The sequence below is a fragment of the Molossus molossus genome, unplaced genomic scaffold (assembly GCF_014108415.1).
Source record: "Molossus molossus isolate mMolMol1 unplaced genomic scaffold, mMolMol1.p scaffold_m16_p_1, whole genome shotgun sequence".
Lineage (NCBI taxonomy): Eukaryota > Metazoa > Chordata > Mammalia > Chiroptera > Molossidae > Molossus > Molossus molossus.
In genome coordinates this window covers 36,843,622-36,857,883 of record NW_023425344.1, presented here as the reverse complement: position 1 = coordinate 36,857,883, position 14,262 = coordinate 36,843,622, and the positions used below count along the sequence as shown (strand labels likewise).

Genomic DNA, 14,262 nt, shown 5'->3' with positions numbered 1-14,262 from the left:
GCCTGGGATTCTTTCAAGGTTCCACGGTTTTGGTTCGAGTTACAGAGTGCCACTCTCGCGCGCGCGTGTGTGTGTGTGTGTGTGTGTGTGTGTGTGTGTGAGGGGTGGGGTGTGGAGGGATGACACCCCTTCTTGATCTGTTTTTCAGAGCCTGTCAAGATAACATGCAGTAGTTTTGTCTAGGTGCAGTTAGAATCAATGCGTTTCTGGTTTTCTTTCTCCAATAGCATCATCAGCTTTTATCCCACACAGAAGCCAAGACATCTATAATAAGGTGGTGGCACCCAGGGCTCTGTGGCTGCCTGAAAACCCATTGGTGTTTCAAGAATATGTTAACATCCTTCCAACTTCTGCCATCTTCCTCAGAACCCAAAAATACTGCCAGGGTTTGTTGTTTGTTGAGGAATATGTGGCTCGGGATTCTTTCAGTTGTCAGATGTGGAAGAAAATCCAATTGAATTAAGCAAAGAAGGGAATGTATGGTTTCACATAATCTAGCTGTAGGCGCAGCTGGATCCAGAGGCTTCAACGGTGTTATCAGGACCCGATCCTCCTCCGTCACTGCCAGTGTTCTTCTCCACAAGCCGGGGAGTTCCAGGTTTATATTCTGTATACTTGTAAGTTGTTCACCAAATGTTTTTCAGCTTCCCTTCTTCTAGGTACGTGGTAGTTTTATGCTCCTCTGTCCCCTAAAGTAGGTGCAGTGATAGGATTTGTTTTGACCAATAAAATATGAACATAAGAGGCACGTGTCACCTCTGGGTAGAAGCTTTTATGAGTCAGTGCACTATTCACAGTAAGTCCACCACCTTGGCTTGTATTTCTTCTCCGTACCATGGTGATCAATGAAGTATGTGTCCAGATGGGGCCCCCATCTGCTTAGGTCTTTGAACAACTTCAGTGAGCAGAGCTCCCCTGCTGATCATGGTGGACATGTAGAATGAGGGAGAACTTCCTTCTGTTGCATTAAATCATTAAGGTTTTGGCATTTTACTATAATATAAAATAATATAATCTAACGTATCCTGACTAATATACATCCTCCAGTTTCATATGCAAGGAAAAACAAAAGGAATTTCTATACTAGTTTCTCAAATAAGAGTTCTATTATCTACTCTGAGTAGCATGGGTTAGATGATGTAACCATCTCTGAGCCAATCCTGTGGCCTAGGAATGCAGTGCTCTGATTGATCAGGCCAAGGTCACCTCTTTACCCTTGACACAGAGGGGAAGTCAGCTCACCCAAAGCTCATGGACAAAGTGAAAGACATAGAAAAACAGAGGATGAATGCTGGGCAGATTAAACTATGTCCTCTGTAAGAAGTAATAAAAATTTTCTGCAGCATTTTCTTTTTATCTGGAGCAAGAGTCTATCTATTGTCAGGCCTTTTAGAAGGTGTCTGCATAAAACTGCTGAAAAAAATTTTACGGACGTCTTTATTCTCAAACTATAATAGGTATTGTCAGGAAAAGTTGTAAATTAGCAAATTCAAAGTGGAAAGAACCTGTCAGTCTCAGACCCAGGTGTAAGTAATAAAATATTAAAATATTAATGTAACTGCCTTTCCTTTTTGTAAGTTCCTTTCATAGTACCCCCAACTTCAGTACTTGTCCAGCTTTAGTAAAAATACTGCCAATGAGAGTACATGTCTGCTCTCTCTTTGGCATCTTACAATAATTGATTGATAATCTTTCTATCTCTGATTGACATTCATTAATCTGCCCTCTGGGAATCAGGATGAAAGCAAATCTTATACCATTGCCAAGTATGTGGAAAATCTTAGCTTAGACCTGCCACAGAGTAAAGAACAGGTTCACAATGTACATTAAAAAAAAAAATTTAAAGATTAATTTTTCAAATCTTTTCTTCTTTGGGTTAATCTTATTATGTTGCCCAGTTTTTTCTTCTATGACATGCTTTAAGTGTCCTAACTATATTGATTAATTTCTTCTTCTTGTGCTCCAATTTGTCTATTCATCTGTTTTTCTTTTATTTTTAAAATCTATTTTATAATCTCAGTCTTTTAATTTGGTGTGTTTAAACCATTTACATTTATTGTAATTATTGAAGTGTTAGGTCTAGCATTTTATTATTTGTTTTCTTTTCCTTGTGTGTGTTTTTTTATTCTTCTTTTTTCCCTTCCTGTCTTTCTTTTGAGTGGTTTAAACATTTTTTAGTGTTTCATTTTAATTTTTATTCAATTTTTTTATTCAAAGATTTTTTTGCAAATCTTTCTATTTTTGGTCTTTTTTCCATCAATTTTTAGAAGTTCTTTATAAATTAGAGACATTTGGTTCTTATCTTACATACATTTACAAATATTTCCTTCTAATTTATGGTCTTTTGACTTTGCATACATTGTTTTTGCCATGCATTTTTTTAGACAGTCAAATATATCAATATTTTTTTATTGCATTTGGATTTTGAGTCATAGTTGGGAAACCTTTTTTATTTTCAGGTTATTGAAGAATGATAGTGGAATTCCATGCATTTTAAAAGTTAATTGTATAATTTTATTTTTTAAAATATTCAATCAGTTTGGAGTTTGTGCTTATGGATAGCATGAAGAATAGATCAAAATTTATCATTTTAAAATGACTATCCATTGTTCCGACACCATATATTAAAAAGTTCATTTTGCCCCCACATTTTGAAATACACTTGTATCATATTCTAATTTCCTTCTGAACTTGCTGTTCAGTTTCATTGGTCTTCCTATTTGCACTCCAGTACTGCTCCATTTTAGTTTCAGAGACTTTCTGCCATTTTAATATCTGCTGTTTTAATATTTTGTTTGGCTATTCCTCTCTCATAGCGTTTACATTGTTTTCCTTAGATAATCTTGTGTGGGTTTTTTATTTATTTGAACTTTAGTATTTAGTAAGGTTGTTTATTTCTGGGGGGCAGGGGAGGGGGTGAAGGCTATTGGTATTTTTCTTGGGATTTCACAAAATTTATAAAATGATTTAGCCCAGGTATTTTTTGATAATGTTAAAATAGTCTAACCAAGAACCAAAGATGTCTTTCCATTTGTTCATGTCTACAGTTGTATTTTTAAGATTTTTTTTTTAGAATAGTGCTTTTTCTGTAAGTTTAAAATTCTTCTTTTTAAGTTTATTTGTAAGTATTTTATCTTTTTCATTGTTATTATAAACAGGGTTCTTTCTACCATTATATTTTTTAACTTCAACAAGTGTTTTTTAAATTTCTCTTTAAAATCACTGCTTAATGCATTTTTTTTCCCTTTCAAACAGCTATCTCAGCTCAGCCAGACTGTTTGCTATGCATCAAAGGTCATTCTTCCACGAATGAGTAACTTCCTCATGTCAGCAGACAAGTTTAAAACTTTGCATATGTACTGTAGACTAGAATCTACTGTACCTTCACCATCCAGAATTCAGAAGACCAGCTATTAGGAAAAGGGTAATCATTCTGGAAGCTTTGTGAGTTGCTCTTTGGATTAGTGCAACAAGAATGTTGTTACCACAGTCAAAGAAGGGAGAGGACCAGAGGTCAGCACCAAGTCTTAAGGGACCATCAGCATTTGGAAGTACAGATCATTGCTGGGTTTCTGTACAGTATAGGTGTGACTAGAATGGCCCCATGGAATCTCACTCATCCTGAGTTTCTGCAAGCCATTCATTTTTATAATGCATGAGGGGTGCTGTGTGTTAAGTATTTTACCATATAGAACATATTGGTGGTTCTTGCCTGTGCAGGGGAGCTACAGTGCTTCACTGTCAACTTTGTGTTTGACATTTTTCTGTCTCCACTGAGGCATTTGAAGTTGTGCCAGAGTGGAGATATGCCTTCTCTGTACTTAATCTCACAGCTGTGAATTTGTGTGATTCATTCTGCAGTACAGTTGGAGTGGTGGTGATTATTTATGCTGAAGTACTAAACATTTGCAAAGTCATGAGATTTTAATGGAAACTTACAGTTTTTTACAAATTACTTTTAACCTTGGTGTACTTTACACTCACTAGAAAAGATAGATACTAGAAAATACTGAATGAGAAAGCAAATTTTCAGGACCCAGAATAATGCTGAAATAAAACCAGAACTTGTTTCTATAATCTCTTGATACTTGCTGGGTTTGGGTTGAGGTCATGTATGATTCCACAGGGAACCTTGTATGTTTGTTCATTCATCCCCATCTATTCATCCCTCATCCAGATCTTATTCTCACAGGATACTTTGTCAGAAAAACCTATTAAAGCATCTTTTTAATAATAGGATTTTTAATGTAGTTCTAATGACCTTTCAACGCCTAGTTTAATGAAAGCAATTACATTTTTTTGTGTAGCTTGGATAGAAAATGGTTATTATGACTAATTAAATCATCAGAGTAAACCATTTCTTTGTTTCTTTTCACATAAATGTGCATACACGTGTACACATGTATTTATTTATTTATGTAATTTATTTAGTCTTTTACAACTGTGTTAATATTTCTGATTCTTTTTTATTTTATTATTTTTTTCTTTATTGATTTGAGAGAGAGAGGAAGGAAGAGGAAGAGAGAGATAGAAACATCGACGAGCGAGAATATCTATTGGCCACCTCCTGCATGTCCCCCACTGGAGATCTGGCCCACAACCTGGGCATGTGCCCTGACCGGGAATTGAACCAGTGACCTCTTGGTGCACGGGTTGACCCTCAACCACTGAACCACACCGGCCAGGCAATATTTCTGATTCTTAATAACCTAATGACCATAGCCAGGAATGCTAACATTTTTAGAATATAATGAATAACAATAATATAAGAGATAATAGGTAACATATATTACATACTTCTGTGCCAAGCTCTATTCATAATATGTGTTTATTCTTCATAGGAGCAGTATTAAGTGGTTGCTATTATTCTGCATTGAACAAATGAGGAAACTGAGGCAAGTTAAATAATTTGCCCAAACTCACCCAGGTAGTAAGTATTGGTCATTTAATTCCTGGGCTCTAAACCACCACAGAAGTCACTATTTAGCAGTAATGAAGTCTAGGAGTTCTGATTCCTGACATGTCCACTCAGAGTGCTGTTGTCATTTTGTCCCTTACACAGCCATGCTGACCCTCTTGCTGCGATTCAAATACGCTGAGTATGCTCCTAACTTGCTCTTCTATCCTCTCTTCCTCAGAAACCCACCTGGCTCACTCTGGCTTCCTTCAGAGCAGCCTTTCTGACCACCTATGTAGAATAATATAAAAAATAAAGCAGAATAAAAAAATAAAGAGGAAGGCCCATTTTGGGCCTTTATTTTTTTATTCCCCTTTATTTTTTTATTCTGCTTTATTTTTTATAGCACTTACCATCTGACATACTGCATTTTTACTTTTATCATCTACCTCATGTCAAACATTAATCTGTTTTTCACCTCTGTAATTTCATTTCAAGTATGTTATATGAATGGAATCATATGGTAAGTGACCTCATGAGATTGGCTTTTTTCCCTCAAATGACCTTGACATCTAAGTTGTTGCAGTAGTTCATTCCTTTTTATTGCTGAACAGTATTCCTTGGCTTGCATGTTTCACAGTTTGTTTAACTATTCATCTATCAGTGGACAAGTGAGTTGTTTCCAATTTGGGGCTAGTATGAGTAAAACTGCTCTGAACATTCATGTACAGGTTTTTGTATGGGTGTAAATTTTCATTTCTCTAGGACAAATGACTGAGAGTACAGTTGCTGAATTGTATAGTAAGTATACATTTGGATTTTAAATTGCCCAACTATTTTCCAGAGTTGCTGGACTATTTTACATTTCCACTAGCACTATAAGATAAGATCAGTTCCTTTTTTAAGATGTTGAGAAAACATAAGGGCTTTTTATTATGTATTTGTGTTATGTGTTTTATCAGACAGATCGTAATGTAAATTCATCAAAGGCTATGACTTTGGCCTTCTGTCTTTGTATATATGCTTGTAGCACAGATCCTGGCATATGTACCCTGTAAATATTTGTTGAATGAAATTCAACAAATTTCTAATTGAGCTTTGATTCACTGGGATTACCTTGCATGTACAATATTCTGATGTAATTTTGATGTCTCCTTTTTAGCCACACCTCTTAACAACTGGCAGTGATGTTGATTTTGACTCTGGGTGATTTCTATTTCTTTAATTATTGAATCATTGCATTTTCTGTGAGTTTTGATAGCCCAGCAGAATATAGACAAAAAGAATTCCTTTTAAGACAAAACCTGTAAGTTACTATAGTTGGGAAAAAAGCATGACCTACTCTTTTTTTTATGGTGAAGATGGGATATTGCTAAGATGGATTAAAAGGGACTAGCCTCCATACACATCAGAGTGCATCTTTTCTCCCAGAAGTCCTCAAGTGTGCCTGTGCTATATCACAGGTCACCTGTGCAGTTTTATGGAAGTTGTAGCCATGGGACTCAGGGGGGACTTCAGGTTTTCTAAATTTGAACTGTTGAATGTTGTACTAAACTGACATATGGAACAATAACTTTTATTTAGCAATCAGATTTATGTAGATATCCCTGGAGAATTATGCTAATATCAGGTATTTTCCAGAGTCTGAATTACTGAAAGATCATCAGAGATAATATACACTATAGTGGTGGGTTTTTTTGTTGTTTGTTTTTTTTTTTTTTTTATCCCCAATCACTTTAGGACATACACACCTCCACAGTGCAGAGTTTGACAGGTTTCTTTCTTTAGCTATTTCCTTATTTTCCCAGGTGCTAAGAGTTAATTCTTTATTTCTAATGGGAGATAGCACTCTTCCATGTTAGAAAAATTCATAGCATACTCCCTCCCATATGAAATCTCTTTCAACTTTGCATCTCCTAACTCACTCCTCTCCTCTCAACAATCATCAGAAACACAAAGTATCTTTTTTGGAAGCCATAGGTTTAAACTTTACAAATCTTGAGGCTCTATGTATAAATGACTATAATGGTATAATGTAGAACAAGATGGAATAACACTCATTTGCATAATTGCCATCCAACATTAAACAACATGACACAGCAGCTATAAGTCTGTGGTCTTAGAGACACATGGCAAATCTGTGATGGAGTGTGCGGCCATGAGGGTTAGAGCTTCAGTGGTTAGGAAGACCTATGCTTGAGTCCCTGATTCCTGGACCTAGGCAAGTCCCTTAACCTAAACCTCAATGGTCTCATCTGTGAATTGGGGATAATAATAGTGGCTCATCCCATAAGACTGGTGTGAAGATCAAAAGAGGCAATATACATGAAGTTCTGAATACAATGCTTGGCACAGCTCAGTGCTCCAGACACAGCTTTTCATTGTAAGCTCCATGAGGAGAGAGATTTGGTCCATTTTGTTCATAGCTGTATCCTCAGCATCTGAGACAGTGCCCATGGTAGGTTCTCCACAAATATTTGCTGAATAAATAAATAGTTATTAAAGACCTTACTCGGGAATACCATGGTCGGTATTCTTGCCTCATCCCAAAGCATATACTGTAGATGGATTCATTCAAGCTCATTTCTTTCTTATTCAGATCTTATCATTCTGTCCCATACCCTCTCTTTTGACATTATTAAGCTCGCACTGAGATTCTAGCAATACAAAGCGAAGAAAAATTGGTCTCTGCCCACAAGGAGATTCTTTTTAAAAAAAAATTAAATGTATTGGGATAACATTTGTTAATAATATTATATAATTATCAGGTGTACAAATTTATAACACATCATTTGTATATTCCGTTGTGTACTCACCACCGAAAGTCTAGTCCGAGGAGCTTCTGTCTTATAAGGAAACACAACTACACAGACACGTTCTCTGAAGAGGTGCCCCCCTGCCTTCCTTTCCTTCTTCATTTCATCTCTTTCTTCCGGTGAGTTTAGCATGTGCATTTTCTTCCATTGTCGCCATGTATGATTTGAATCCAGCAGAAAATCTAACTGTTTGTGGGAAGATGTTTGTTTTGGGTTTCTTATTTTTTGTTTTGTCGCCAAAATAGTTTTCACTTGTTATCCTCTTTTTGACTGGCTTCCAGTAGAATTTCAGATACAAAGCAACAGATGGCTGGGAAGAGGGTTTTGCAGTGTCCCTTGGGCCTAGTGAAATCCCACTTGCCACCCAGACGTTGCAGTTTCTGACGAACCTTCAAAGCTTCTCCAGCTTGTTTTCCATTGCAAAACTAGACAGTGCTTAGCAGTCATCATAGCATATTTTATGATTATTAAGGAGAAGTACTGGCTATTGTAGCTCTCTGTAGAAGAAGCAAGTACACACAGTGGTACAAATGTCTTTAAAATTAATTTTCTTTTAAAGATTGAGCATGTTTTGAATGTTAAAGGGGAAATATGTTTGTATAACTTCTCATCTTTAGAAATGTTGGCAAGCAAAGATGTTCTTTGAATTAATAGTATTAGTGTTTAGTCCAGATGTAGATTCCAAAACATTTAAAAATATAGAAATTCTACAAACAGGCCATCTAGAGATTGACCTCAATTCTATCCATTGTCAAAAAACCACTCAGATTCATTTTGATGTCTTGTCAAACAATTTTGCCCTAATTTATATAGAAAAACAATTCTTGTATTATAACTATTTTATGACAAAATGCATTTGGGCCCTGGCAAGTTTGGCTTAGCGGTTAGAGTGTTGGCCCATGGACCGAAGAGTCTTGGATTCAATTCCGGTCAAGGGCACATACCTCGGTTGCAGTTCTGTTCCCGGCCCTGGTAGGGGTCATGCAGAAGGCAACCAATTGATGTGTCCCTCTCACATCGATGTTTCTCTCTCAATCACTCTCCCCCCCCCCCCCATCCCATCCCTCCCACTCTGTCTGAAAATAAATGGAAAAATATCCTCAGGTGAGGATTTATAAAAAAAATGCATTTGGTATATACTCTTACTATGTAATGTTTAATTTGTCCACTGCATAGATATTGTCTCTTTTATAACTATAGAATTAAACAAGTAAACCAGAAACCTGGTTGTTGACATATCTTCTAACTGCATATATCAGCACAATGAACTTCATCAAAATTAAAAACATTTTTTTTCCCCAAAGGGCACTCTGAAGAAAATAAAAAGAGCTCAGCCAGTATAGCTTAGGGGCTGAGCATTGACCTATGCATCAGGAGGTCCCTGGTTTGATTCCCAGTCAAGGCACATGCTGGGATGCAAGCTTGATCCCTAGTAGGGGGCATGCTGGAGGCAGCCAATAGATGTTTCCCTCATCATCCATGTTTCTTTTTTTTTTTCTCTCTCTCTCTCCCTTCCTCTTTCTGAAATAAATTTTTTAAAAAGAAAGAAAGTAAAAAGAACCCACAGAATTAGAGAGAATATTTTCAAATTATGGATTTCATAATAGCTTAGTATTTAAAATATATAAAGAACTCTTACAACTCATCAATAAAAAGACAAATAGCCCAGTTAAAAAATGGGCAAAGAAATTTAATAGACATTTCTGTGAAAAAAAAAAAAAAAGACCAGTAAACATATTGAAAGATTATCAGCTATATTAATCATTAGGGAAATGCAATTCAAAGCCATGAGATACCACTTCACACCCATGAGAATGACTATATTTTTTTTAAAGTACAATAACACATGTTGGTGACAATGTGGAGAAATTGGAACCTTTATAAACTGCTGGTGAGAATGTAAAATGGTGCAGCCACCTTGGAAAATGCTTGGCAGTTCCTCAAAATGTTAAACATAAAGTTACCATATAAACCAGCATTTCCACTCTTACATTCAAGAGATTAAGGACAAATGTTCACACAAAAACGTATATGTGAATGTTTATAGTAGTATTTCTCACAATAACCCCAAAGTAGAAACAACTCAGCTGCTCATCATCTGATGCATGGTTTAACATAGTGTGTATAGCCATACAGTGGAATATTATTCAGTCATAAAAATAGAAGTACTGTCATGATATTACCTAGCTAACTCTTGAAAACATTATGCTAAATAAAATAAGTCAGATACAAAAGGCCACATATAGTGTGATTCCATTTATGTGAAATATCCAAATAGGCAAATCTATAGAGATAAGAAGTAAATGAATGGTTGCCAGGGATGGGGAAGGAGAAAAGAGGATAGGGGATGACTGATGGGTCTTGGATTTTTATGGGTTCATGAAAATGTTCTAGAATGTTGCACAACCTTGTGAATGTACTAAAATCCACTGAATTGCATGCTTTAAAATGGTAGATTATATGGTATGTGGACTATGTCTCAGCTTTTTAAAATCTGCACAGAAAACCTATAGAAAATAAATTAACAAATTAAGAATCATCTTAATATGAAAAAAAAAACAAAAACCATCCAGAGTCATGATGTTGTCCTTAAGGTCTTATTAAAAAGGTGTTTATGACAGCAAATATCCCTCCAGGATGTCGAGGGTAGATTACACAGAAATCACTTAGACTTCCTTAACCCACACACTAAGATAATTGCCTGAAATTCCACTTCAAGTGCGGTCAAGTGTAAATTTAACCATGTGTTGCATTTACAGGGATTAGGAGGTAGACTATAGTTTGCAATAACTAATTGAAATAATGTAGTGGATAAACCCTGAAGCTGGAAGGATCACATACTTTTATTGCATTCCTCTGTTCTAAAATCCACCCCCCCCCCCCTCATTTTGACATCTTTGGGATGTGTCTTACACTTGATGCTGTCTTGGACTTTATGAAATATGGCAGTTTTGTGTTGTGTGTTTGCTTTCAGTGCCTTTCTAGAGTGGTTAGCCATGCAAGATTAACTTCACTATTCCCTGAAGGGCTATTTATATTAAAATATCATTGCCAGAGCACCCCAGCAGTTTGTTTATTTTGAGGCTTTGAAACCCAGTTGTTGATGTATCTCCTAATTGCACAAAAATAGCTCACAGAGGTTAAAGGAAAGCTTCCCACACCCCTCCCTGTCTTTTGTATTATGAGTACCGCGAATGGTTTCCCTCCTTCACTTTTCAAGGGCCGGAGGGAGAAGGGCTCCTCAAGTCGTCCTGCCTTCGTATTTCCTTCTGTGATGCTGGGCCACAGAAGAAGAGGTAGGAACTTGAAACAATCAGGCATTTTATGAATCCTGTTTCTACATAGGATGTTTTGATTCGAATCTTTGAGTATACAGTTTTCAATGTTTCTATTACACACTGTAATTTAATAGTTTTTTTTAAAAAACTGCTACAACAAGACTATCCTTTCAGGGATCATTTCTATAGTTCATTAAAAAGCTGCTATAACATATCTAACTATATCATAAAAATTCCATAATACAACGTAGTTCAAGTTGTACCCAGTATCTTCTGTAAGTCCTTAGGAACCAGAAGGTCTTAGATTCCTGAGTAGAGACTGGGAGGATATTGTTAATCCATAGTTTACAAAATATTTGTTTCACCCCTAAACACAGAGTGAACGTGGTAATGACAAATGGCTATACTTCTTAAAGTTGTAAACATGAGACAAAAACTCAGAGCATACTTAGGCTGAGAAGCAGTTGTCAAGGGGAGTGGAGCAGGAGAGGGTATTTGCATTGTTAGCACCCCTGGTCCTGTGTGATGGTGTGCTTCTACAAAGCAAAGTTTTTACTGGCATTACCTTCAAACAAATATATTAATCCTAACCATCTGTCTATGTGTTATATAACAGGAATACCTAAGTATTCCCAAAGTGAAAAAAGGAATTTCTTCATGTATATATCAAAATGAATATTTATGCACATATATCTTCTAATATATGTTTTCTGTACAGCACAGATATGTATCTGTTTATGCCATATAGTCATCAATCATCCCTAGTAGCTTAGTTCAATGGTGATTTGTAATGGAGAGAGTGACTTTCTCATGCCCTTGGTTGAAGATTCGAAATGAATAGTAAGTCCAGGTTATAAAGCACAATGTCAAGGGAAGGGAAGCATTTAGTAAGAGCCTAAACCATACAATTTTCCAGGAATCAGAGAATGGTAATTATTGAGTGCTTTGAATACCCTTTTCAGTTTGGATTCTTATTGTTTTTGAAAAAAAAAAATCCTCTGGGTGCTTGGAGCACATGCACTGGACAGTCTCTTCTCTCCCACTTCCTTTCCAGCATTTTCAGACCCCTCCTGGTGATAGCGGGGGGAGAGAGCAGCTGCAAGGGGTCAAGAACGTCTCAGTACTATATCTACCTAGCTACCTCTGCCTAGGCATTTTGGCCACTGATGTGCACATGGCCTTAATTGCAGGGTAGCCCATGAAAAGCTCACTTCAGACCCAAGATAACTCATTGTTCTTGCTTGATTTACACCTCATTCTGTTTTCCATCTTAACTCATAAGCATGAGTTAAAAAAAATAGGTTGTTGCTATTTGGTGATTATTTTATCGTATTAGGTAATACAGCATTTTGGACAAGGCCATGGATACTAGAATCAGGTTACATGTGTTCATATTCTGATTCCACTGTTTACTAGCTGTGTGACTTTGGGCAAGTTATTTAATCTCTCTGTACCTTATGATTCTTATCTGTAATGTGGGGCTAGCAATTGCATCTGCCATATAGCAATATTATCATAATTAAGTGAAATTATATATGAGGACCACTTAGAACAATACCAGCACATAGAGTTAAGTACCCAAGGAAATGCTGTTTGATTTGCCATGGAAAGTAGGGCTTCTAACTTAGACCCTATTGTTTGCAGAGGCACACAATGCAGAAAATAACTTTGGGAGTATTTTTGCATTCAAATAACACATTTAAAATAACTTTTTTAAATTATTAATTCTGTCCAAATAAAACCTTTAAAATTGGTCTTTGCCACAGATTGTTCATTAATTAATTAATTCTCTTTTTACTTCTAAAATTGGAATAAATTTCTGATCTATAAATGCTACCAAAAATGGTAAATCGAGATGAAAGGCAACTTAGTATAGTAGAAAGAATATAAGCTGGGGACATACAAAGATCTGATTGTAAGATATCTCTCCACCACTTACTGCTTTGTGATCCCAGGCAAGTATTTAACTCCTTTGAGCCTCAGTTTCTTGTTAAAATGAAACTAATAAAGCAAGTGGTCTATCTTATAGTATAAAAACATGATGGTGTGCCAAAAAAGAGCTGCTATAATTAAACCAATAACTAGTTTCTATTAACCATGCAAAGGATTTAGAAAAATTATCCATGTCTTTGATGGTTCTAGTGTTAATGATCTTTTTTTTTTTTTTTTTTATCCTCACCCGAGGATATTTTTACATTTTTTGTACAGATAGAATGGGAGGGAGAGAGAGGAAGGGAGAGAGAGAGAGAAACATCGACGTGAAGGGACACATCGAGTGGCTGCCACCCGCACGACCAACCAGGGCCTGGGACAAACTGCAACCAAAGTACGTGCCCTTAGCGGGAACCGAACCCGGGTCTCTCCAGACCGCAGGCCGACGCTCTAACCGCTGAGCCAAACTGGCCAGGGCAGTGATCTTGATCTCATGATGTTCCTTAGCCTGCTAGAGCTTAAGAATGATCACCTGGCTGAACCTGTCATACGAAAGTTGTCATGTAGAATTTTGTCCTGAAAAGGAAGACTGAAGGTATATCACAAAGGAAATTGGGATATATTTTAGGTGTAAAATCCAGTAAGCTAATAACAACAGCTAATTATGTGATCTTGTTCAAGTTACTTAACTGTTTTATGCCTCATTCCTGATATGGAATTATTGGATGAAATGACTTTTGAGAAATAAATGTTCATGAGTTCAGGAAAGATAGAACAAGCGTTTACTACCTACCAGACTAGGATATAAATGTAACTGGAGTTTTGTTCCAAAAATGGGGATATGAGAAAGGGAGAAGTGAAAATTAGATCTTTTTAAAAAAAAAATTTATTAATTTATTTTTGTTTAAAAATTAGATCTTAAAACTGAAATTTGACGTATTGAACATAGTTGATCATTTAAAAGATCACATAAAGTTTTTAAAGCACTGATTGAATATTGAAATAACTGCATGTGGAAAACTTCTCTTTTTATGTTTTTTATTTTTACTGTCAAACTGTGAGATCTTAAAATTAAATGTGATCACACTGAGTCCAATTACCTACATATGTGCCTCCCCCCCACCAATGCTATATTTCCCTTGAAGAACAGAGGAAATTCTTCCTTATAGTAAGAAAATACAGTGTTAGCTTTGTAATGATGCTGTCAGATGCTAGAATGATATACAACATATAGTTGAATGGTATTCTGAGACTTTTTTATGGCAAGGTTTGAGCATTATACAAAATATCTTCTAGTGCACTTAAATTAGGGTGCATACCAGGCCAGTTGTCTCCAGGT

The 14,262-nt window shown here is 36.2% G+C and overlaps 1 protein-coding gene across 28 annotated transcripts in view; it reads left to right on the top strand.

Moving 5' to 3' along the window:
* The window catches only part of SCFD2 (sec1 family domain containing 2), a 394,530-nt gene that overhangs the window by 181,539 nt on the left and 198,729 nt on the right, over positions 1-14,262 (top strand). For 7 of the 28 annotated variants that reach the window (XR_004958594.1, XR_004958593.1, XR_004958597.1 and 4 more), the window contains exon 7: positions 7,666-7,832. The exons of 3 other annotated variants lie outside the window; for them this stretch is intronic. Coding sequence is in view for 4 of the 25 variants with exons in the window: in XM_036253360.1 (XP_036109253.1) it covers positions 7,666-7,832 (167 nt within the window). In the remaining 21 variants the exon portion in view is untranslated. Of the gene's footprint in view, positions 1-227; positions 618-3,255; positions 3,514-4,841; positions 4,931-5,662; positions 5,699-6,059; positions 6,204-7,665; positions 7,833-14,262 lie in introns of those variants that run through there. 18 more of the 28 variants (XR_004958624.1, XR_004958622.1, XR_004958608.1 and 15 more) reach the window with 17 other exon arrangements.